General features: G+C 39.1%; 1 protein-coding gene across 3 annotated transcripts in view; it reads left to right on the forward strand.

Annotated features, from left to right (window-relative positions):
- Zcwpw2 (zinc finger CW-type and PWWP domain containing 2) overlaps positions 1-26,645 on the forward strand; it is a 95,267-nt gene that overhangs the window by 46,832 nt on the left and 21,790 nt on the right. For 2 of the 3 annotated variants that reach the window (XM_060385086.1, XM_060385085.1), the window contains exons 4-5: positions 10,312-10,432; positions 21,685-21,731. In XM_060385086.1, the coding sequence (XP_060241069.1) occupies positions 10,312-10,432; positions 21,685-21,731 (168 nt within the window). Of the gene's footprint in view, positions 1-10,311; positions 10,433-18,957; positions 19,002-21,684; positions 21,732-26,645 lie in introns of all 3 variants that reach the window. The other variant, XM_060385087.1, reaches the window with a different exon arrangement.

Genomic DNA, 26,645 nt, shown 5'->3' on the forward strand with positions numbered 1-26,645 from the left:
TTCCCCTTCCTATCAGCACAAAGTAATAGCAAAAACATATTCAGTGCATTAAATATCACCACAAGGGACATTTATCTTCTTAAGTCTTGAGAAATGGTATAAAAAGCCTTCACTTGACCAATAGCACCTGATCGAAAAAGGATTACATGGGACAGTGACTTAAAAACTTAAAAATTAAACAAAAATTTTATTAATTACAATCTATTCACTTTGTATCCCTCCTGTAGCTCCCTCCCTCTTCCCTTCCCAACCCTACCCTTCCTTTCTTCACCCTTCCTTTCCCTTCTCCACCCATGCCCCTCCCTCAGTCCACTGATAGGTAAGGTCTTCCTTCCCTTCCTTCTGATCCTAGTCTATTAGGTCTCATCAGGAGTGGCTTCTTCTGTGGCCTGGTAAGGCTGCTCCCCATTCAGGGGGAGGTGATCAAAGAACAGGCCAATCAGTTCCTGTCAGAGACAGTCCCTGTTCCCATTACTATGGAACCCACTTGGACACTGAACTGCCATGGGCTCTGTCTGTGCATGGGTTCTAGATTATCTCCATGAATGGTCCTTGGTTGGAGTATCAGTCTCAGAAAAGACCCCTGTGCCCAGATTTTTTGGTTCTGTTGCTCTCCTTGTGGAGCTCCTGAACTCTCCAGGTTTTACTATCTCCCACTTCTTTCATGAGATTCCATCTGTGTTCAGCTCAAAGGTTGGCCATAAGTCTCAGCATCTGCTTTGATATCCCAACCCAGATGCCCTTCAACTGAGGAATGGATACAGAAATTGTGGTACATCTACACAATGGAATATTACTCAGCAATAGAAAACAAGGAAATCAGGAAATCTGCACGTAAATGGTGGGAACTGGAAGAGATCATCCTGAGTGAGGTATCCCTGAAGTAGAAAGACACACAGGGTATATACTCACCCATAAGTGGATATTAGACATATAATATAGGATAAACATACTAAAATCTGTACACCCAAAGATTCTAATCAAGAAGGAGGACTCTGGCCAAGATGCTCAATCCCCATCAGAAAGGCAAAGATGATGGACATCAGAAGAGGGAGAAACTAGGGAACAGGACAGGAGCCTGCTGCAGAGGGCCTCTGAAAGGCTCTACCCTGCAGGGTATAACAGCTAAGAATTTTCTCAGACAGTGTTACCTCCCCCTGTTCACCCATCTGTTCAGTCTCAAGCTTCACCTGACTCTGAAAATTTTCATGCTCACTTATGTTTTCAGAATAATTTAATTTAGAATCATAAGATTATGGCAGTTTTCAATTGTTTTCTTTCTACTTTTGTCATTTCTGCTTCTGTTTGTTTGTTTATTCACTAATTCATTTCTATAGTACTAGGGATTGAACCCAGAGCCTTATAGTTGCTAGACAAATACTCAACTGCTGAGAAAAGTTTTGAAATTTTATTTTGAGATAGAGTCTCCCTAAGCTGTCTGTTCTGGCCTTGAACTGGCAGTCTCACTGCCTTACATTCTCCAAATGCTGGAATTACAAGGCATAAGCTACTGTGCCCAAGTCTATAGTATCATTTCCCTCCTCTGCCTTGAGTTCAGTGATTGAGACAGTGCAAATGCCGGGATAATATAGAAATAATGAAAGGTATGGAGTTTTCTAGAGTCAGAGTCACAGCTGAGATTACTTGTCTTAACCCTTCATGGTATGAGTTTGAACATTTCCTTTTTTTAATTTTTATTTTTTTAATATTAATCACAGGTTATTTACTTTGTATCCCAGCCGTAGCCCCCTCCCTCATTCCCTCCCAATCCCATCCTCCGTCCCTCATCTCATCCCTGTCTCTTTCCAAGTCCACTGCTAGGGGAGGTCCTCCTCCCCTTCCATCTGAGCCTAGCTTATCAGGTATCTTCAGGAATGGCTGCAATTCCTGCAGAGGGCCTCTGAAAGACTCTACCTAGAAGCTTATCAAAGCAGATGCTGAGACTCATAACCAAACCTTTGGTAGAGTGCAGGAAATCATATGATAAAAGGGTGAGTTAGTATGACCGGGAGAGGATAGGAGCTCCACAAGGACAAAATATATCAGGGTATGGGGGTCCTCTATGAGACTGTTTCTCCAACCAAGGACCATGTATGGATATAACCTAGAACCCCTGCTCGGAGGTAGTCCATGGTAGCTCAGTACCCAAGCTAGAAACAGCCTTGCTAGGCCACAGAGGAGAACATTTCCTTCATAAACAGCATGTTAAAACACCATTGTTGTGGGGGCTGGAGAGATGATTCAGTGTTTTAGAGCACTTGCTGCCCTTACAGAGGACAGAGGTTTAGTTCCCAACACCCACATGGTGATTCACAATTATCTGTAACTCCAATTCTAGAGGATCTGATATCCTCTTCTAGCCTCCATAGGCACCTAGCACACATGTGGTTTATTTATATACATGTTGGCAGGCAAACAGTTGTAAACATGAAATATAAATAATATCTTTTAAATTTTTTGTGTTGATATGAATCAAAGCTAGTTTGAAAGTAAAAATTATTACATATAGCCAGGTTTTAGTAAACTGTGTAAGAGTTCAGGACTCTAAACTGAGGACAAAAATAGTATTTCCACATTACAAAGTAAGGCACAAAAGTATACACACACACACAACTGGAAAGATGGTTCTGTGGCTACGTACATGTACTTCTCAAGAACGATGACTTGAGTTTATATTACTGCACTATGGAACAATCCAGGCCTCTAATCCCAATACCATAAGGGGTCCACGGTAGAACGATTGCTGGAGATTGTTGGCCAGTCAGTGAAGCCCAAAACAAGCAAGCTTAGTAGAGAGACTAAGAACAGGAAACCCATTCTCCTCTGGCTTCTGCATTGCATGGGCACATGTACACACCGTGCATACATCTACCACAGCTCTCCCCCATCTTTTTCTTGTGTGTGTGTGTGTGTGTGTGTGTGTGTGTGATCCCCCACTCCACACAGAGTTTGTGCAGAATGTACAAAGGGAATTGCCATAATGTAGCTTCAGTAATGTAAGTCTATAAAAAAAAATCAACATTCAACATACAAGTGTTTCTTAAGAGAAAAATCTGAATGCTGCAGTCTCCCTATACCTCTTCTTTACATGCATAGGGAAAAAGAAGGATGCAAAGTACAAGAGTTGCTTGTTTGAATATGAGATGCAAGTACCCAAGAGCCTCAGTAACAGTATACTGTCGCCAGCTTTCTTCTGAAAAATCTGTGCAGAGTGAGTGTTTCTGGTCACCACAGCTGAAGAGACATGAAGCTCCTGAGAATGGTCAGTACTCTGACTATGCTTAGAGATAATGAAGCAGAAATTGACAAAGAGTCTCCGTGCCATTCAAATAGAATGATGTAAGAAAATAGCAACGAGATATGTGTTTACAGCAACTGCTAAAAGGAAGACACCGCCCTGTCAAGGGAGCTACTACCAGATATATCCCAATCACAAGATAGAATTACAAAACAAATAAACAAAAACCAAAAGAACAGCAACAACAAGCAAAAAGCCATCCAAACACTCATAATAAAAATTCCTTCAAATAATACTTATTTGTTATCAAACACAGAAGTCAAAGCTATGCCTAATTAGAAGATTCACCTCTACTGACTAGCATTCATAGTGCTAGAAGATGCTTTGCACACTCCTGGAGGAGAAAGGTACTCATTGATAGCATCTGGCTGCAAACTCTGTGACCTACAGCAGTAACTGCCTGCAAGATATTTCTAGTGCAATAGTGGCACAAACGTTACAGGAATAGCCAAACACTTTGAAATGGGGTTTAAGGCCTAATCCTTCATATGGAACCCATACCTGACACTGCTAAAGTGACCAAGAACCTGAGACTAGACAGGTCATGCATGGGCTTATGGCAAGTCCTGATACTATTATTCTGTTAAAGGATCAAACCAATAAAGTGACTCGTAATGACATATTGCTATACCCATTGCTATCCCCCTCATCAGAGCAGCTTCTCACAGTAGGTGAGAACTAACACAGAGACCCACAACTGGACAGTGTGCAAAGAGACTTTGGAATACTCAGTCCTATATGGGATGTTTTCATCAGACCCTCTTGCCTCCCATCCAAGGCTCAGGAATCTCTGTGGAAGAGAAGGCAGAAAGAGTCTAAAAGCCAGAGGTGATGATCCAAGGAAATAGTGTCTTCCAGACTCAGTAGAACTGATGTATGTCTGAACTCACAGATACTGCAGCAGCCTTCTCAGACCACAGCTTCATGTCAGATGGATTCCAGCATGGAGAGAAGGAAATGGAAATACGAGCCTACTCCTAACCAAAAAGCTATTTATAATTGATACCTTCTGTCAGAAGGAAACTTAGTTTTTCTGCGCTAGAGTGTCATTGGTATATAACCTTACCCTCAGGGTAGACTCAATCCCTGGGACTAGTCGGCCAACACAAAACAAACTTCACATTTGTGTTTGTGGACTTTTTGTTTTGTTTCATATTTTTTGTCTTATTGGTGTTTTTCTTTTTTTTCCTGATTTTTTTCTTTTGTATGTGTGTTTGAAAGAAAGAGGGAGAGAACATAAAGTTAGGTGGGTAGATTGTAGGAAGAACTGAGAAGGCGAAAACATGATCGAAATATATTTTATGAAAAATTTAATTACAAATAAATAAATTCCTTAAGGTAAGTCCGCATTGCCAAAACTACAATGCACGTGGACACAGGGCCCAGGGACATGAGCTGGATCTGATTTGAAAGCCTCCTTCCTGAGGACTAGATTTCATGTTACCGGAAGGCACCATGCAGCTTCCAAAGGAGGGAAGCAACCAATAGTCTTACCTAGTTATGATGTCTGGAAACCACAACAATGACCAGTATGGCCTGCTAATCCTATGTGGGCAGTAATGGCATACAATACTTTGGTGGTAACCAATGTCTCTCTAATTAGACTTAAGTCTTGTTCAGCAAGAGGGGAAAGCATGCCCAGCACTAGAGACTTAACCAATCACCTGAGCTTCTGAAGTCATAGATCCTGGAGGAGAGACTACAACCACCACTTTACTAAACCAGCATAACTGCTAACTGCATTTTAAACTTTGATCCTTGTGCCTACAGATAAGTATAGTTTCATCCTTCATCAAGAAAACTTCTCTTTGTAACAGGTGAAGATCATTACAGAAAGCCACAATCAATCAAAATGAAGATTGTGGAGCTGATAACCAATGGATACATCTACAGCACACCTTCCAGATCGTTCTGTTAAAGGGGGAACAAAGATTATAAGAACCAGAGGGAAAGAAAGTTTGCTGTGTGATGTATCCTACAAATGATATGTCTATGGAATTAACACATATGAAGTTGCAAAAACATGGCTTGGTGAATATGATCTGAAAAAGAATGACACAAATGGACATGTTTACATAGAAGGGGGAAAATTTCATGGGGCCCCAAACCTAGACATACAAAGAACTACAGGCAACTAAGGAATACTGAGAGTGGGAAAAATAGTCTTCCCCAGGGAAGAGCACACTATCTGGTCATCCCTGACAACATATAAATACATTTAATACTATACATTCAATTAATACTACACACACACACACACACACACACACACACACACACAAACACATGCATTTATAACAAAGATAAAAAGGCTATGAATTTGAAAGAGAGCAAAGGGGGGTATATGAGAGGGTTTGGAAGAAGGAAAGGGAAGGTGGAAGTGATGTAATTATTCTAATTAATCTCACAAAGAAAACACCATGAAAATTGAAATTTCTTCAAGCCTACAAAATACCAACTATAACATTCCATAATAGCAAACCAACAAAAACTTTGTTTTTTTTCAGCTTCCCTCCTATTTCATTTTAACAGGAGAGGATCCAGGGAATCTAGAGAGAAGGGAGGTCTAGGACCAGGAGCCAGCAGCACCCTGGGCAGTACTTCTTGTCTGTGCAGTGCAAGAGCTGAGTGGGTTTTTAACTTTGCAAGGGCTACAGCAGCCGGAGAACACTTTATGTTTTGAGAGGCATCAGAAGTGTCACACGACATATTATAGCTTTTTTTAAATTTAAATTTTAATTTTTTGACAGGGTTGCTTTATCTAGCCCTGGCTGGCTGGAAGATGTATAGCTCTGGCTGGCCTGGAACTCACAGAGCTCCACCGTCTCTGCCTCCTAAGTGCTGGGATCAAGGCTTCTGCTACCACACTACTGACATTAGTTTTTTAATATAAAGTGAATCATTCAACATGTTTTTTATTTCTTCCTGGTAAATGTTAGCCTAGTAACAGGGATGTGCAGTGAATCTGTTTAGTGGGATGACACTGGGCCTCTCTTGACAATCCGGAAGCCTTTACCTGGAAGATTCTAAGTGAATGATTTTAGGAACAATGTCTAGGAGAGGCAGTTCTCAAGGATAGTTATAAACAAACTTGCTATGAAGTCCTCTGCAGAAGGATTCAATTAAGTTAATGTATTGTAAAGCACATGAACTCACTGAGTATTTTAACTAGAGGAGAAATTGTCATTTGTGTAAGAAATTGGGATTAAAAATTAAAAAAAAAAAAAGGTATGTTAACACTCAGGGAGGCAGAGGCAGGTGGATTGCTGTGAGTTCGAGGCCAGCCTGGTTTACAAAGCAAGTCCAGTGCAGCCAAAGCTACTCAGAGAAACCCTGTCCCGAAAAAAAAAAAAAAGTTTGTTAAATTTTTACATTCAAATATTTAATGTTGCATTCTAGTTGTTCATGTAATTGGCCCAAAGTGAAGCAAAATTGCATAGACAGGAAAGGAAAAAGCAAAATAATATTTTAAATTTGTATTTTGTGTGTATAGGAACAGGAGTTACAAACAGTTGTGAGTCAACATATGAGTACTGGAAATTGAACCTGGGTCCTCTTGAAGAACATCCAATACTCCGAACCACTGAACCATCTCTCCAGCTCCAAAATAATGCTTTTAACATGGTTATGTGCCTGGAAAAGAAGTGGAACCCAAATAGAAAATCTTTTATAAACAAAGCTTTACTAAACAATAGAAAAACTATTGAAAATGGGAAAGTTCAGTTATATCTAAGCTAATGTGATTGCTATAATACGAAAGTGGCCAGTTTGAAAATAAGAACTGTGATATTCATTTTTAATAATACCAAGTTTTATAAAAAAAAATGCCCTGGTATAAGTGTGAGAAGCAATGTATCAAAATCGTACTAAAAAGATAGAAAGTAAGCACAAGAAGATGGGAAAACAGAATCCACTTTTTGGTGTGGTAGATTTAACTCATAAGATGTCAATTTAACAAAAACCTCAATAGGCAACGCACCTTGTCTTTGTTGGAAAGTAGAACTTAGAATGATAGTAGCCTATAATATACACAAGGTAGTAACTATGAAAACACTAACACTTAAAGCCATTTGTTATTAACGTTGCTAAAGTAAGTGATTGCTAATGGAATAACAGTCAACACACTCAACCACGCTTCCACACCACCGTGGTGTCCCGCCTGGGCTGCTGCAGTAGCCTGCTAATAGCTGTTCTGAAGCTACGCTCACCTCTGCATAACCTGACCTCGTCAAAGTCGAAGAGGGCATTAAACAAAGCCAGGGATAGTGGTACATGTAATTCCAGTGCTCAGAGTGAGACAGGGATGGCAAGTTCTGGCCAGCCTGAGGTATAGTAAGACCATGTCTCAAAAGTTAAAACCGGGGGGAAATGGGGGCCCTCAAACAAAGGAATACCTCCTTCAGAGCTCTGCAGTGGCACCTGTTTCATGCTGTGTGGTAACCAGTCCCATCCACTGGCTTCATGAACCTCCCTATTCTGGCCCGCAGTAATTTTCTAGCATTCTCTGTCTTCATCATTGTCTCTCAGCCACCCGTAGAGGATGTCTCCACCAGAAACATTCTTTCCTTGAAGAGCTAAATGGCTAACTCCCCAACCTCCTTCAAATCTTTGCTCAAAGTCACCATTCAGCAGGTACCTCTGACCACCCTGCCACTCTCACGCTGCGTGGGTGATCGCCCTTCCTCCCTCCTGCCATGCAGTCTTTCCTTACCTCACACAATTGTACTGGAGTGTTCCTTCTCACACAACAGCCCAGAGGTGAGCTTTGTCTGCTCACCAATAGACCCCCCCAATAGGGGGCTGTGTTATGTGAATTCAACCAATAAACTGCACAATTAGAGAGAAAGTTGACAAAGTTGACAAAATATATGGATCTATTGATACCACTGCAAAATAGGTGCCTACACTTTTCCAAGTGCAGTTAAGTCCATACTGTTTGTAGAAAAACAGACAAAGCATCAGTAGTGGTTGATGCCGTGAGAAAGGTTCAGACGAGGAGAAGAATGCACATTCGGAACCCCTAGAGCTTGAACCTGTCGCCTCTTGATTAAAAAAATACAGCGTGCAGTGAGCCTAATTCTAGAATTAAAAAGTCTTCGTAAAGTTGAGGCTCAGTTATTGAGCGCCTTCAAAAGTGTTAATTTGTTCAGCCACTAGGTGTCCTGTATCTACCATAAGTTCTTAAAGAAAACTTCCCAGAGTCACAGCTTTCCACTTCCCTTACCTCTGTAGTTGGTTGTCACTAACAGTCACGAACTGTCTCTTTATAGGTATAGAGCATCTGTTCAGTTTTATGAGGAGATTTTTTCATCTTCTTACCATCATGATAACATTAGTGCTGCAGAGGTATCATAACTTTGAAAATCTAACATGTATATTAGAGACAAGGTCACTCTATGTAGCCTTGGCTGACCTAGAGCTCACTATGTAGACAAGGCTGATTCTGGACTCACAGAGATCCACCTGCTTCTACCCCCTGAGTGCTGGGGTTAAAGGTATGTGTTACAATGCCCAAACAGATAGTTTAAATTTAGTATTTACATTGTGAAGGCCAGCAAGATAGTTTAATGGGTGAAGATGCTTATCTCCAAGCTTGATGACCTCAGTTTGATCCCAAGAAGTCACATGGTGGAAGGAGAGAACCAGGCTCCTCAAGCAGTCCTTCAGCTTCCTCACATGTGCTGTGACAAACTCAAAATACACAAATGTAACATTAAAGGTTACAGTTAACAAAGTGCTTACATTTTCATTTTTTAAACTAAGAAATAACCTAGCAAATGAATGAAATTTACATATTATGTGTATGAAAGAATTTTGATTATCTTCTTTTACTGCTTTAATTATGTACCAGTGATTGCCCAGAACCACAGGTAAGAGGCATTTTCTGAATATTCACAACACTCTGGAAAGTGTCACACCAGTGGCACCATGAAATACACAAAGACAACTACTCATTGTCTTCATGGGCTTCATTTATGAGTGGTGAGAGTCATGGCCACATGTAACTGGGACATATGTCAGAATGTAACATCATTAAAGGACAACATTGGGCACAGTTGAGGTAAATAGTTGATATTAATTTGGGGACTCCAAGAATAGTATGACATTTGAAAAGGGCTTTGCACACAGTTTCATTCTGTGAGTTAGGAGGGAATCTTACAGAGGTCAACAATTTTGTGCAAATACTGTATTATCCCCTTTATCTAAGACTAACCTATGACCTGTATGCATAGTTGGTAAATATGTATCAGGAAAATAATAGCTATATTCCTTTTGATGGCATTTAAAAATATGGCATGCGTTTTATAAATTGTAACATTTAAAAACATAAAAATCTTTCTATCAATTAAAAAAAAACCGAAAAAAATGCTCTATTAGGTGACTGATTTGTTCTTTTGTTCATTGTTTCTAAACATGTAAAAATGTGCTGTGTCTCATTAGAGTGACACATACTGAGTTCTTATGATCCTAGAAATTATCATCTGTTGTCTCATAACAATCACAAGAACTCAGCTGTGGACAGCTATGTCTCATATATTATGTACATGGAGAAGCTGGGGTGAGCAAGCTTAAGAAGTATGTGTGTGTGTGTGCGTGTGTGCGTGTGCGCACGCGTGCGTTCAGGTCTGTCACAACACCCAAACCAAATGCAAATGGAATTAATGTTTTTACACTAAAAGGATTGCTTTGCCATTTTCTTCCACTTTAGTATCATTCTCTGTCACATATGACATGACAACCCAGTCAGATGTATTCATGTTGACTGCTTGCTCGCCCTGGGAGCATGTGAGATGCATCATATCATCTTAATACGCTGGTTACTAACTTGCAGGAATCTCACAGCACTGCTAAGTTTTAAAACAATAAAGTAATAGCCAGATATCAAAGCCTAAGTAATATATAACATAGTGCTCAAATTAGACTTAGTTCTGGCAAGTGTTAAATCAAGTATAGGTTCTAAAACAAAATTAACATTTAAAATAAACACTGTCTGAATTTATGCATTTCTATAGATGGCAGAATATACAAATAAAAATAGAAGGAGGTGGTACAGGAGTGCCCTTGAGGAGGCGTACCGGCTCTACTGGTGTTCTCCTGAGCAAAGACTGGAAGCGTGCTGCCTGTCAAAGCAGGGTATGTGAAGTGTCTCCTTCCTCACCTTCCAAACCAGAGCTCCTGGCTATGTGTCTTCTAACATACATTTGCACGTTTAAAAATCTGTGTCTTTTCTTCATATGCAAATACGGTTTCTACTCATTGTAAAAGAATTCCCAAAGGGGCACGGTGGAGATGAGGGAGGGAGGGAGGGACTGGGAGGGAATGAGGGATCGGGACACAGCTGGGATACAGAGTTAATAAAATGTAACTTATAAAAAAAATAAAAAATAAAAAAAGATAAAAAAAAAAAGAATTCCCAAGTGAGTTAATCGTACATCTCTTATCCTCTCAAATGATTCTTAGTGACTATATTCAGTTTAAACACAGGTGTTGTGGTTCTGGTATTTTATTTACTCTTAGACCTCACGGACCATTACTTCAAAACATATAATTCAAAAATTAGGAACAATAGATTTAAAATGTATTCCTATTTTGATAGTTTTACAAGGACATGCTGGGTTTTGTATTATTTTTGTTTTGTTTTTAAGAATACAATGTTTTCAAAATGCTTGATTTAAAATAAATTCAAAGCAGGGGTGAACTTTATACTCAACAATTTTAAAATTGTTTTATTTCTATTTTCGTTATCTATTGTGGACATGCCATGCTGTTCTGTGGAAGTCTGAGAACAACTTTATGGGATCAGTTAACTCACTCTATTAGATGGGTTCTGGGGATCCATCAAACTCAGGTCAAAAGCACCTTTACCGGCTGAATCGCCTCACAAACTCAAAAACATTTTTTAATTAAAAAATATTTCCCGTCGTATATATAACTGTAGGAGTCAGTGTCTCTTTTGGTCTGATAGTGACCCTCAGAGCTTCAATGCTTGCCATTTGTATTTTTCTCTCTTTCAGGCCAACTGAATGACTTTAAAACATAGGCTTAGGTGGATAGGTTTTTAACTTCTTTCTCAAATAAAAAGCTTCCTGTATAAATTTACTGAGACTATACATGAAACTTTTCCAATGGAGAAAATGCTTCCCCATTAACGTAGGGTTCCATTGAAGGCCAGGTCTCTACAGAAAGGATCCTGCTTTTGAATGTAAGGTAATAGATAGAAAGCTATATGGGACATAAAATTACTGTGAACACTGTACAAAATATTTTAAAATATATTTGAGTTTATTATAATTATTTCATTGGAAAGTCATAATCTTTTTAGAGTTAAGTGTGCCTACTTTCAGTTGAGTGACTTCAAAGGCTATGCTTGATAAACCATAACATCCATGAACCTCACACTTGCTAGGCAAACACTACCACTGAACTACCTGCTCAGTCCTGTGCTTTGCATTTGGAGTAAATTTGCCTATCTCTGCTTTCCCCCAGAATTATTCATGCTTTCCCAAAATAGACTTTCATGATCAGAGCAGTCTTGGGTTCACAAAGATTGAATGTAAGTAGTTTCCATATATCTTCTCTCCACTCAGAACTCAGCCTCTCTCCCACACCATGTGGTTTGTTATAATTAGTGAACCTTCACTGACACTTCCTAGTTATCCCCAGAGTTCATGTTGTACGTGAGGGCTCACTCTAGGTGATAAGCATGCACCACCGTGTCAAACCAGCGGAACCTGGGACCTCCCTCTTCCCATTCCTTCCTCCATCCTTCCCTCCTTTTCTTCTTTATTTGTCTTTCTTCACTTTGGCCAGTTTCATTTAATATAGTCTCAAGCTCAGAGCTTCATTCCCCAGGCCACATCCTGTTTACTGATGAGTCGATCAAAGATACTTTTCATTTTGTTACAGAACCTTGGGTCCTTTAGCATTTCTTTTTGACTCTGAGAAGTTCCATGTTTCTTTGCAGTACCCACATGTTTTTTGTTTTTTTTTTTTTGTTTTTTTTTTTTTTTTTTTTTTTTTTTGCTGTTGGCTTTTAATGTTAGGTTTCTTAGTATGATAATTATAATTATTTCATATTGACAATCTGGTAAGTGCACCATGCCTGGCATATAGGTTCTGTGTGCCTATCTATATGTCAGTCTATCTATCTATCTATCTATCTATCTATCTATCTATCATCTATCTACTGTTGTCGATCAGTAATATTTATCATTGATTTATCTTTTAGTTAAACAGTGGTTATTCCTAAACCAGTGGTATACCCACAGAGTATACACCACACAGAGACTAGGATTTACTTAATTAACCTAGCACACAATGATGGACAATGATTACTCCAACCTAAACCTCCAAGCCAGCATAGCTTCCTCCCATTCAGAATTTCCAAAATTATACTTGCCTTTAGTCATATCTTAGGTCTGATTCATATCTCCTTGGGGTTCTAAGCCCTCTCCTGCTGATCTCTGCTTTCCACTCCTCCCACTAACTTCCTTTTCCTCCCCTCTGGACCAGGATGTCCCACCCTATTCTCTCCATTGCACAGCACTGGCTGGTTGTTTTATTGACAATTACAGAGAACAAATGGTGGCATGTTTATACAAACTTGAGACAGGTGATGCTTAGAATAAACATCACAAGGCAGTGTCCTGATTAAAACCAGACAGTGGGGTAGAGAAATGAGCATTTGAAAGAACAAGGGTAAACTGTATACATTCCACAAGAACATTATATCAACATTTCCCCCTTTAAGTCCAATAAAAGACTCCTTTTCTTTCAATACAAATAATTATAAAACAGTTATGAACACTATTAGGTAAGATTTACATGTGAAATGTCCAGTCTATGTGCATTTGGCAACTTAGGAAAAAGTATATGATTATCCTATCTTGACAAGTTTAGAGTTCTGTACCTAAATTAACTTTAATCCCTATTGGGATTACCTATATGAAAACATTTTCTTAAATTCTAAACAACTTAAGCTTAATTGTATAACTATTTGGTCTTCAACCCCACCAGACTTGAGAAGTAATAAAATTAGTTACTGGAGTAAATAGGAAGTGCATGTTAACAGCTTTCAAAAAATAAAAAATTAACAGAGACAGTTTGCTGCCTGAACAGTCACCCAAAACTCTCTATAATGTTGCAGCAGCATCTTCAGCCTTCTGGCTCAGTTTATTTGACAGACATATATGTGAAACAGGAACTATTTAGGACTTGATTACCTTGTCTTGGCAGAGTTCAGCAGTCAACTTGTCCTGCATTTAAACTTGCCCATTTTTGGCAGAATTCTGCCTGTCATGAAATGAGGGCATTTTCTTTTTGTCCAGATGGCTCATTTGCCACATTTGAAGCCATCTCCATATGGAGGTTCTCTGCTGCTCATCATCTTCTTTGGGGTAGGTGGGGTGCTGCCAGGAGATGACCTGTCTCCTTGTCAAAGAATCTTTAAAATAATAGACATTTTTAAATACCATATTCTGTAGGTCTCTGAAGATTTTGAAGACTTACCTATCTTTATGTAACTGATGTGTCTACAAAATCATATCTATCTATTAAACCTAGGATGTATACTCCTGTGATAAATTAGACTAGTGTCTGACATGACTGAGTTGATTAACTAGCAATTAACTTGCATTACCTAATACCCCAAACAGTATGTAATAGCAGTATAAAAGTATTGGAAGTAACCTTGAATCTGTATCAATATACTAAAATTTACCAATGTATTAAAAATAGACTTATTTTTGCATCAATATACAAAATCCTATACCAGAGTTAAAAATAACCTTATTGAGAATAACAGATAAAGCCTTAAGTTGAGTAGATTCAATAACCTACGTTTTGTCTTCCTATAAGATATTCCTGTACTCCCCTTTCTTTCTTTTCAACCCCTTTTCTCCTTTCCTAAGATAGAGAAAAGGAAAAGGAAAAGAGAGAAATCCCTGAGTCTAACCTTGTTCTCTTTCTGAATAAGACCATTAGTAATTTATAACCATCTCCCAATGACAATAAACATTCATAGCCACAGAAAACAACCAAAAACATACCAACCCCCTTAAAGGAAATTGGATGTTATTCTCATGATTTTTTTCTAGCTGACTTTTTGGACACCTGTTGTATGAAGTTATTAACATTTACTATTGGTTTATCTTCTAGTAAAGCTGCTGTTAATCCTCAGCAGCTGTATAACCAAATCACCACACAGAGACTGGGTTTTTAGTTAACCTAGAACACAATGCTGGGCAATATTTAACTCCCTCCTAAATCTCCAAGCCCTCAGTTTCCTAACATTTAGATTTCCCACATTATACTTTCTTTTTGTGAAATCTTAAGTCTGGTTCATGCTCCACATCCTCCAAGATCTCTCCTCCAGCTCTGCTCTCCTTGCTCACCTCTTCCCTTTTCCTTCTTCTCCTACTCCTTTCCTGTTCTCTAGCTCCTCCCCTCTTTCCTGTCCTCTGGCTCCTCCCATTGTACAACATTGTATCTAGTTGCTTTATTTGTGTCCTGTTTACACAAGAGTTGAGACAGGATGCTTACAGTGAGTATCACAATGCAATATCCAGATTGAAACCAGAGAGTTGGGGGTGGGGAGATCAGCATTTGAATTAACAAGGGTAAGGCATATACATTTTAAAAGAACATTATACCAACAGACACGCACAAATCCTGTCAAGGCACCCAAAGGAAATGAGGAAAAATAGTTAATTAAGCAAGCATTAACATTTTTGGTCCAGTCTTTGAATGTTGATAAATTTCAGGCTTAATAGAAGTCCTGTTTGGAACAGTCTAAAATCCTGGACAAATTGAGATTAGTAGTTTTCTTCAAAGTTCTCTTGGGGTCAGGCTTTGATGAGAAACAGCAATTGAAGCCGTTGAGGCAGGAACAAGCAGAATGCTGGAACATGCAAAATGCTGGGACAGATGTGTCAATGTCTCAGCATACTGAAAGGGTGAATTCTGTCAAGTTTAATCCAGGGTCTCCAGTGTCTAGTCCTTTAGTTCTGCAAACATATAATTTCTTACAAGCATTATACAGTTCTAAAGTTACAAATGTATGAGATGTGCAGGATAAAGCTAAACTGTAAACCAATTTTATCTATGTCAGTTAAAAGACTGGTATAATGTATTTTGAGTTTATTGTAGCCAAGTATGTATTGGCCGTGTATTGTTGAAGTTTTGGCTAGAGACATATTTTATGTCTCAGTCAATTTTAGAGTTGTTCCCATGTGAAGGGATTAGCAATTTATGTTACCTGTTTTGTTTGGTCTTCTTGACTTCTCTCTTCTTTTGTGTGGCCAAGATCTTCAGGTGGTCTTCCTCTGTCATGTCTGATTTTTATTAGTTTTGATGGAACCCATAATTTCTCTTCTCCTGTATGAATACACACAAAAACTCTTTTCCAGTGTAACATATTCCCTGTTCTCCATTTTGGAATTAGGCCCTTTATATGCTGTTTAATTCAACAGTCCTTTCTAAATTCTGCTGTGTCTTAGCAGGTGTGCTGTTTATCTTATTTAAACATTTTAAAATTGAAAACTCATTATTTAACCTATTTTCGGGAGATATTACATTTCCCTTCTGTTTTATGAGCATCTTTTAAGGACTAGCCACAGGATTATCATCATGGATTGCTGCAGCCATGAATCATCTGAAGGAATGGGTGGGCATGGGAGCGTTAGCAGGCCTTCGGGTGTTGGTCTCCTTGGTTTGCCTGTCGTGTATATGCAAGATTAGAGTCTCACAACAGCGTAATGCAGCCATGATCATTCAGGCCTTTACAGCCATTGAAGCAGGACAGTCTCCCCAAGCATGGTTGGCTACCGTAAAAAGCTAAAATGTTATGCTCAGGATGCGAGGCTAAGCACTGCACTCAGGGTCAGCCGCTTTCGACCCAGCGAAGAGCATTCTGATTGCATGCGGGTTGATGCCCCAGGTCCCGCCTCTGAGAAAAAGGTATCGAACGGGTCTGATGCTCTTTGGGTGGATGACACCTAAATGAACATCGGTACAAAGTCCCAATTTATTTCTAATATCAGAGATCAGACCTCTACTCTTGCCTGATGCGTCTAAAACAAAAAGGGGGAACTGTAGAGAGCTGCGAAATCCCATGCCTTAAAGATGGAGCTGGTTTCTGCCTTCCACCTTCCCGATGGTGAGTGCTCTCTGTCACAAACAACTCCATACTTGGCTAAGGCTGAGGATCTGGCTTGTTTCCGTGTATGTGGACCTATCTGCATTGCCCACGAGGCACGCTGGGGTTGGCTACCCAGAGGCTATTTAAGCGGTGGGCTGGCTTTCCCCAGGGTCAGATTGTTCAAGGTTCCTGAATAAACTGCATTGAGAAGAACAAAAAAAAAAAAAAAAAAAAAAAAGTTACTGTTAGATATTTTCAAAATTATTTGACCTATATAATTACAAGTTATATCTGTGACAGATTTTATGTCATAATGTCTAAAATATTGTTGAATTCCAGTGGATATACGTGCTGAAACACCATCAGCCTCAGTTTGCAAGGGCATCTCCAAAACATTTACCATCTCTAACAAATGTGTAACCTTAGGATCATGCTTTTCAGAATTTAAGGCAAAAGCCAACTGGAATTCTGAATATGAATCTATGGCATGGTGCATGTATTTCAGTTTTCCAAATTCTGTTAAATGGAGTATACCAGCCACTGTATGACCTTGTTCTAAAACAACACTAAACATGATCTGCATTTCTACTTCAGCATATAGACCTTCATCTAGTAATTGAACCTTAAGAACACACACACAATATCCAGGCTGACCACCTTGGTCTATAGCTGAAGACTTTTTCTTCAGCATTTGAATGGCTGCCATTTTGCAATGTCTTCAAGCCTCTGTAAACCTTTCTCATCTGGAACCACCTCTTTTGGTGTTCTTATAAGTACTAGATTGGATTGCTCTGAAGGCACTCTATTCAAAGATTCCTCCAACCTCTGTTCTATGGCCTTTAATTTAGCATCTATTTTCTCAGTCTCTTCATTTTCCAAGTTTGTCTTATTCTGATCTCTTCCAAAGAGGATATATAAAACTGAAATTGTCAATGAAAAAATTATTTATATGCTAACAGAAACAAACTCAAATGGTATCCAGAATCACTGTGTCATTGTGTCTTCCTCCATTTTCAATGTAGAAAATTATCTTTTTAAATCTCAAAACCTTTCTCTAAGGACTTTGCTTTCTTAGACCTAGCTTCTCTTTCAGACCTTATCAGTTCAGATGCTTGAGGCTTTTCTGTCTGTCTCTGGCTCCTGCTTCCAAGGAGAGGTATTTTTTCTGCCTTCCTCACTGGATCCTGACCCCTTCCTCACTCTGGGAAGTTACTGGGTCCACAAATGTTTGCTTCTCTGACAAGCAAGAACCCCTTCTTAAAGGGATTTAGCTTTCTGCCTTGGCTAGCAAAGTCTGGCTTTGAGAAGCTTCCTTGTTAAAGAGCCACATTTTTTTTTTTCTCTACCTAAAGAACCTGCCTTTCTGGGGTTTGTATGTAACAATCTTTGTTTTTCTGTAGGCCTTGCTGTTCTTGAAGGGGGTCTGTTTAATCAGGAATGTGTGAGCTCCTAGTTTAGAAACTGCCATTGCTTCGTTTTTAAGGACAGAACTAAAATAAACTGCTGTACAGTTTTACTTTCTATGTAAGTTCATTCTAGAGTACTGTAAATTCTGCCACATATTGGTACGGCATTTGTTGTCGATCAGTAGTATTTATCATTGATTTATCTTTTAGTTAAACAGTGGTTATTCCTAAACCAGTTGTACACCCAAATCACCACACAGAGACTAGGATTTACTTAACTAACCTAGAACACAATGATGGGCAATGATTACTCCATCCTAAACCTCTAAGCCTGCATAGCTTTCTCCCATTCAGAATTTCCAAAATTATACTCGCCTTTAGTCATATCTTAGCTCTGATTCATTTCTCCTTGTGGTAACCAGCCCTTTCATGCCACTCTCTCCTTTATGACTCCTCCCACTCGCTTCCTTCTCCTCCCCTCCTGACCAGGATGCCCCACCCTATTCTCTCCATTGCATTGGCTGGTTGTTTTATTGACAATTACAGAGGACAAATGGTGGCATGTTTATACAAACTTGAGACAGGTGATGCTTAGAATAAACATCACAATGCAATGTCCTGATTGAAACCAGATAATGGAGTGGAGAAATGAGCATTTGAATGAACAAGGGTAAATTGTACACATTCAACAAGAACATTATACCAACAATCTACCTACCTATCTATCTGTTTATCTATCCATTCAAAGTTGGGTGTGGTATCCTCACCAATAGAAACTATAGTCTTAGCCTTTCTTTAGTCAGCTAGACAGTGCTAAGATTTGGGGTTGAGGAGGCATTTTGTTGTCCTAGTATTAAGTCTCAGTTTTAGGCTGTGAACTTGACAAGACTCCTCCTCAATTTTGTTTTTACTCATTTAAATCGTAAAGGCTATGTACAGGGGATTACAGTTGTATATTTTGCTTCCCTGATGAGTGAGGCTCTGAGAAATTCAAGTGTGTTGGACAGTAGTGAGACAGCCTCTTTTGTGGGCAGATCTTAAGAAAAACAGCAAGTCATGCAGATGCCTGGGTGAGTGTTCTCTAGCCTTCACATGGTAACTTGGTGTCTCTCCAGGAGGAAGAACTCACAGAAGACACCAGGTCTCCCACTTGCCTGGGGTGAGTTCCATTCCAGGTTTTGTCTCACGCCTTTGTCCACATGTAACCTCCAGGGCTATATTGATCAGGGTTTAGAGTTTCTTACCCCTGGACTGATTGTCATGGAAGATTTTGTCGACAAGTTTCTGCTCATGTAAATCATAATTCTCTACACTGACCTGTCTGTCTCTTCATACTTAAGAGTGGAAGTGTGTTCCAAGAGACCCTCTTCTGTAATGGATCTAAGTATGGACTTTCAGTTTAGCTCTTAACATACTGAGATGTGGTGGCAACTTTTAAGTCTTTATGTGCCAACCAGAAACCGGCCTGTTTTCTCACTTTGTAGGATGCTAATTTCGGCTCATCTCACAGAGGCCATGAATGTCATTAGATAGCCACTACATATAAACTTTTATTCTTTGAGGAATGTTGCAATCTCACATAATGTTCAGACACAAGCAGAATATCAAAAAGGAAGATGAGGAGTTCTCCTAGTTGAAGGAATCACCTGTGGCTGTAAATAGTGTATTTACAAAGTACAAGTCCAAAAAAAAAAAAAAAGGTGATTCTTGGAGGATTATTATCCTAAGCATTAGGGGGATGCAGAAAAGAGGACAGCTCATATGTGGAAGCCAGTGATAAGTATAAACACAGCAGCATTTCCCTGGGTGTTCGTTTTCTGTCAGTTTGTAATATTCTTTGATAACTTCATACTGTGTACAATGATAAGTGACACATACATTCCCAATTTCCTTCTCCCACTACTCCTCTATGTCCCAACACCTCTCCCCTTTTAACAACACACTATGTCCAGTTAGTACTGTCTGTGAAAGCAATAGCAAGTCACCTTTGTACAGAGATAGGGACAACAGGATTTTGCCATGGTTTGGAAGAAAAACAAGAGGATTTTGAAAACAACTATTCCATCCTTCTTCCTGTTCACTTTCTTTACATGAGACTATACGTGAGTGTCTCATTTAGGCACTTGGAATACAGGCTATGCAGGGGCTTCAAGGAGGAGCACTACTCTGCTAACAGAACCTCTAGTTTGATGTGCTTTGAGCAGGACTACCACAGCTCCCCTTGCAAATAAAGCATCCGCTTGCTTTCCAAAATTCATTAAGATGGAGGAAGAATCAATCAGAAGCATGAGAGAGAGCCAAACTTTCTGTTTTCATTCACATCCACTCTATTGTACCTGATACTGTGGTGGCTTGACTGAGAACGACCCCACAGGCTCATGGATTTCACTACTTGGTCCCCAGATGGGGGAACTGTTTGAGCAGGATCAGGTGTGACACTGCTGGAGGAAGTGTGTCCCTGGGCTTTGAGGTTTCAAAAGACTCCTGTGATTCTCAATCTTCTTTCTTTGCCTCCTGGTTGTAGATCAATGCGAGCTCTCAGCTGTTTCTTTGCTCCACCAGAGGGACTCTAACCCTCTGAAGCCATAAGCCAAATTAAACATTTTGCATTGGTCATGTTGTTTTTTGACAGCAATAGAAAAATAATGAAGACAATTACCATCACCAGTGGCAATGAATTCACCTTAGGCCACAGGTTGTTGTTAGTATCATTTCCCCTTCTTCTTTGGATTTCAGCAGGTTTGGGATGGAGAGGTCTGGGTTGAAGTACAGTTGCTAGCATTTTCTTCTACAGCTGTCAGTACTTTAAGACACTAAATATATGGCAATTTCACAGGAGTTTTCATCCAGAAGACAGAAACTTAAAGAAAATTGAAAACCTCTCCTTTGATATCAGTTCGTAATGTTGTTTGATAACTTCACACATGTGTACAATAATAAATGACACATACATTCCCCATTTCCTTTCCCACTACTCCTGTATGTCCCAACACCTCTCCCCTTTAACAACACACGATGTCCATTTAGTACTGTCTGCACGTTCATTGGTGTGGGCCATCTACTGGGCAAAGGAAACCTGCTAGGGCTACGCTCTCAAAGAAAAGTATTCTCTCTTGATTTTTTTTAACCAATATATGCACATACATATATTGTACACACCAAAATTATATATTGTAATAATTTTCCATGAGCTAGTTGGTTGCTAAATATTTTGGTATCAGTGGCTGTCTGAGGAATGGTACCAATATCCACATTCTTATGGCATCATACTCAAGGCAGTGTTGGTACCTCAGTGGTCCTAAATGGAGGCAGCAGACACTGGACAGACTAGGGGCTTGTAATCAAATGGATCTACTCTCCAAGTACAGGTACAGGCAGGGGGCTGAAGTATTAATTTTCCTAGCTGAACAAGGAAGAGGGACTATGTGCTTTCTGATGTTAGGTAGATTAAATCAAGTATAGTTTATAGGATATTTTCATGCAGTGTCCAGTATGCAGTGGGTGTGCAAGTAGTGATAACATGGACTTAATTCTAGATTCTTTGTACTCCAAAATGTACAGACTGACCAGAAACTAGAAGTTAGGCAGACTTGATGCTAACTAATAAAATTTAAAGGACATCCAATAGATAAAAGTTTCTTCTTGACATTGTGACTTTTGGATTACTTCTCTACTTAATTCTGAGGAGGTGAATTTATCAGTGTTTTAGTTAAAAGGGCCACTGTAAATAGCCCTATTACTAATGTGTGATAAAGTAGAAAATTCCAGTTTTGTACTTATGTATCTATTTGAAGAGGAAGATGGATTCTTTTCTAAAGTAGACATATTATATTATCTTACAGACACTTCCAAAGCAGACACCAAAGCTGCTGTGGTGGCCAAGAAAAGGGTAAGACTACATTTTAAAGTTAACTTCAAATTCAGTTTTTCAAAGAAAAGTAAATTTAAAAGTTTAGTTGAACATATATTTGCTGTATTAGGCTGACTATAAACAATGTTTGTGATGATTTTCATTAATTTTATAGAGTTAGGGCAGTAGAAACACAAATGACGAGGCAACAATGTTTTTATATGTATCATGTTACTGTAACATGTGAAAAAGTTAATTGTCTTCTAGAAAATAAGAAGTGTATAGCTTAATATGGCCGTTAAACTTAAGTAGAGAACAACATTGAACAACTGAATAAAATTTCAAATAGAATATTTTAATGGAAGCTTATAAGGCCAAGAACATTTAAAAATATATTTTAGAAATTTAACACACTATTTTGAATATTTTATGTGGAATAGTGTTGAACTCTACTTACTGTGCGAAATGTGATTATAATATTGGCATTCTCAGATTACAATATCTAATTATAGGACATCACTGAAGTGGAAAAAGAGGGTGCTTACAACACACACTTGGATACATGATGTATCAGTGATTCAAGAAAGGAAGAGCCTGTGCTGTGATTGCCTGTGCTCATGGCTGGGCTGGAGGAAGAGAACAGAGACAGCAGAGTGTAGTGTGGCAGAACAGAGGGCTGTTCTGTGTGAGTCTAGAGATTATTTGTCTATGAGAAGAACATCACTTTTGAAGTGTGTGTGTGTGTGTGTGTGTGTGTGTGTGTGTGTGTGTGACCAGTTCTTTTAAGATCAAATTTTGATTTTTTTTGTCATTGTTCATGTGCTGAGTTTTTTTTTTTTTTTTTTTTTTTTTTTAGGCAGGGTGTTGCTAGGTAGTAGCTCAGGCTGGCCCCAGATCAACTGGCCGGGAACTCCTGCTTGTCATTTTTTATTATGAGGCTGTGATTCGACACCTTGGTATTTCTTTTTTTTTTAAAAAAAAAAGCCCTTTTGCTTTTTAGACTTATAAAATGAATCTTATGATGTGAAACAAGGCTATTACTTCTCTTCAGGAAGGAGTTAGTGTTATAAAAAACAAGGCTGTGTTCTGCAGAGTCCAGGGCTAGGCCCTGTGTGCACACTGGGGGTTTGCAGACATGGAAGGCAGTGCAGCCTTGTCACTGCACAGACTGTGGACAGAATTAGTTGTTTCACTGTCTTCTACTGCACACATAAAAGTTATAAAGACATTAACTATTTTGTGTATCACTCACATTTACCATTGCCTCCCAGAAGAGCAGCATTAGATTTAGGAAAATGCTGCTTATTATGAGTTTAAAATGTCATAACAAAACACATTATTACATCCAAATAACTGATAAAATGTCTTGAAAACATGGATAAGCACATAAGCTATATTTGATATGGACAAGGTGAAATTTACGAGGCTCCATGGCTTCTGTTGAGAATGCCTATTCAACTATGTAAAGGTCATTGAGTTGTATAGACTTTGGGTCTGGTTAATTTTAGTGTGTCATGTTTTTACTCATTTGTAAGTTTTCAATAATAAATCTTGTAAAATTAAAACATTACTAATAAAAAAAAAACAAAGAACAAAGCAAACCAAGAGAAAAACTTGACATCTGTCTTGAAAGGCCAAGCATGAGTCAGCTCTTTATACTCAGCTCTGACTCCTCCACAGTTTCATGGTGGATTGAATCTGGGCCCTGCTGTAAGAGATGGACCAGGGGTATTTCTTGTTTCACCAGGTGAAAGCTTTCTCTGAGCTATTGTCAGCCACTGTATGGCGATGCTATGTGCTTGCTCAGCACTTTTTATGAGTATGTAATTTCCCTACTTTTCTTGCAGAGGCTTTCTCTAAGGCCCCGTCAGATGGGAGATTTTATGTCGCCAAAGCTGAGATTCACATGTGTCTGTGACAGGTTGAGGATTTCAGTGCATCCCATCTACCCCAGTTCCTCCCATTAACCTGCTCTTTACAAGGATAGCCCAGAAGAGATGCCATTTTTGTCTATTGACACCTTTAAAATTTTTCCTTTTTCTCAGGAACTCACTTTTATAAAAGCATTAATCACATGCAAGCAAAGTAGTGTACCAGCTTAAGCAAAATGAGAGCTACCAGGAAGTTTTTCAGAACTTCAAGTTATATTAGTTGTAAAGAATACAAGGCAGTTGACTGGGGAGAGCCTGGAGCTCTGGGCACACTGAGCTAATGGCACAGACTGTGAAGTGCCTAATGTTTGCAGTGACTTGTGGGTGCCTAAACTTCAAATGCAGTCACTTAGTGTACTAACAAAATAGTACTGAATCTCACATTAGGTCAGCCAACAATGTGTTTCCAAGTGTCATTATGGAAAGAAAAACTACCATGGACTAGACACATTATTCTTGAAATTATTGAATGATTTGCTTTGTTCAACATTCTATAAGTTTTCAACTATATGTGTAGCTAGATCAATCGCAGGTTATTGGTCTCCTTTGCAGCAAGCAACTTTATGCACTGACTCATATCACTGGCCCTGAGGACTTTCCCCCAAACTTGAGCTCCTTTAGATATCCTCAGTCTCATCTTTGCTGCCATCACTGTTCCTTTAATTATTGTTACTTGTTTTACATGTATCCATTAGACACCATCTTCCGTCAGAACACTTCATCCATCCTTTTACCCACTTTTCCTCCCCATGGCAGACGTTTTTCCTACTTGATCTGTAGACATGGGTCACTCATTAGTTACCAAGTTTATCAGTGTGTTACTAGTTTTCCAATTGTTCATCAAAATGTTTGGTAGTTCAGATGATTTTTTTTTTCCTTTTGGAGTCGTCAGGCTTTTGTGACCTGCTTTGAAGTATTGCTACTTTGTTTATACAAACTACAGTTTGAGCTTGATTTCATTTTCCTCCTGTTGCTTCAGTCACAGTGAAGATTACTCAGCAGCACAGCTTTCTCTGCTGCCCCATGTTCAGAAGACATCCGTAGGACTGTTAGAGAGACTCCAAGGAAGGTGGCTGGGAAATGCCACATCTTTTCTCACCTGCAAACAAGTAGCATAGCAAAGATGGTCTTGCTAGTATAAATCATATTTTGTTCTTTTAATTTGTATTTCTCTGTTAGTTGCTTTTGACTTCTTAGCATTTTTTCAAATTTACACGATCTATTTATCAGTAATAAAGATACTCACTCTTCCTTAAAGTTTGCTCTATTATCACACCCTTTTTCTTTATACCTACTAGTGTAGATAGTAAACATTTGTATGTGGCCACCTGTATGCTTTCAATTTTGATTATTATACCATTAAAATGCATTGGGTATAGTATAATGGGAAGGATAAGAATAGAATCTAGAGCTACATTACAAGTTATGAATTCCGAGCCTTATCACTCCTTTGAAGTGTGAGCCAATATTCACCATTTAATTCTCTAACCTCCTGGTTTCTTCTTACAAGAGAATGAAAGCATTGCAAAGCCGTTTCTCTGAGCGTGCTTGACATCCGTGCTTTGAGTGTAGGTAACTTCATAGACTGCAGATTTATTTTCACATGTGGTGTGAACATGGCGTGCACAGTGTTGCTGAAGCTTCCTAATGAGCTACCCCAGTGCTTTCACGGGATAGCGAGCAGTCTCGCCATTCTCTGCTCCTCATCATCTGTACACGTCTTCCTGTTAATACAAGGCATTTGATATGCCAAAATATCTATTTCCATATTGATTCTTTGTATTCATTAAGCGAGTTCCAAACTGCTTTATTCTCTCTCCTTTGATATGTGAACTAGTGACCCTTTATTACCCCAGTTTTTCAGAAACTTTTATTATTCCTGCCTGTTGACTGTTCAGATGAACCTTAAAATTATTTTGTCAAGAATTATTTAGTCAGAGGAATCCTATTGAGATGGTGATTGGTATTGTAGAAAAATCTTAGTGCTAATTATGGAGAAAGCACGTTTATTGTACAAAACCCACTTGTGTAGAAACTAACTTGTCTCAGATAAGCTTTCTTGAGTTTCCAATGAAGAGTCCTATGTTCCCAATTAACTTGATACCAGCTAACTTTTACTGGTTGGAGAAGATTTCCTTTTTACTTTATCTCTATCATGTCTGTCTGCTGTCTTTCTTTTTTCCTTCCTTCCTCTCTTTTGTTTACACACAGACATTATGTGTGTAGGTCTTTTTTTTCTAATGCTTATTAATACCAGTAATTTAACCTGCATCATTTGAAAAAAATCAATAACCCATTTTCTTGTGGTATATGTAAAAGAAATAATTTAGGCTGTTTATTTTCCAATGAGAAGAATTTCTCAGACCTATTACAGACGTTTTTCCTGACAGTCAGACACTATCAGCGTGGAGAGTGTCAGCCTGTTGCACAACCCATAGCACTTCATGGCCAGATGCCTGGCCCTGCGTGTTGCTTGCTGAGCGAGCTCATGGCCGTTAATATGGAATTCGTGCACTGCAGCCCACCGAGTTTACCTAGCATCTTTATATGCATCTTCCCCAAAGACAATTCAACCAATCCCTGCTGCTGGCATCTAGTCCCAGGCAGGAAGAAATCTCAGGAAGTGGGCCCTTGCATTCACTGTCAGGCTTTAACCCTCACTTAGTTTCTTTCCTGATTCTACTTTATGCACAGCATGCATTTCTTTCACAGATCATTGTTTCCTAAGCTTGGCTAATTGAAGTGTTCTGTCACTACTTTATTGTGTATTACTGGCTACTATAGTTTTCTTTCAGTTGTCAAGGAACACATTTTCAACAAATTGAGTCTGAAGATCTAATTGTCTTTCATTAGTGATTTCTGGGCCAGTCAGCATCTCATCTGTGTGTGACAGATGATCCCATCAGTCTCTTAAGTCAGCCCCAGCAGCAGCAAGCACACAGCTTAGCATAAAGGCTGACTGGCCCTGGCCGCTAACCAGTCAGATTCCTCAAGGTTACCATCCCTGTGTGTTTAGGCAGAG

The sequence above is a fragment of the Meriones unguiculatus genome, chromosome 6 (assembly GCF_030254825.1).
Source record: "Meriones unguiculatus strain TT.TT164.6M chromosome 6, Bangor_MerUng_6.1, whole genome shotgun sequence".
In the NCBI taxonomy this organism is placed as follows: domain Eukaryota; kingdom Metazoa; phylum Chordata; class Mammalia; order Rodentia; family Muridae; genus Meriones; species Meriones unguiculatus.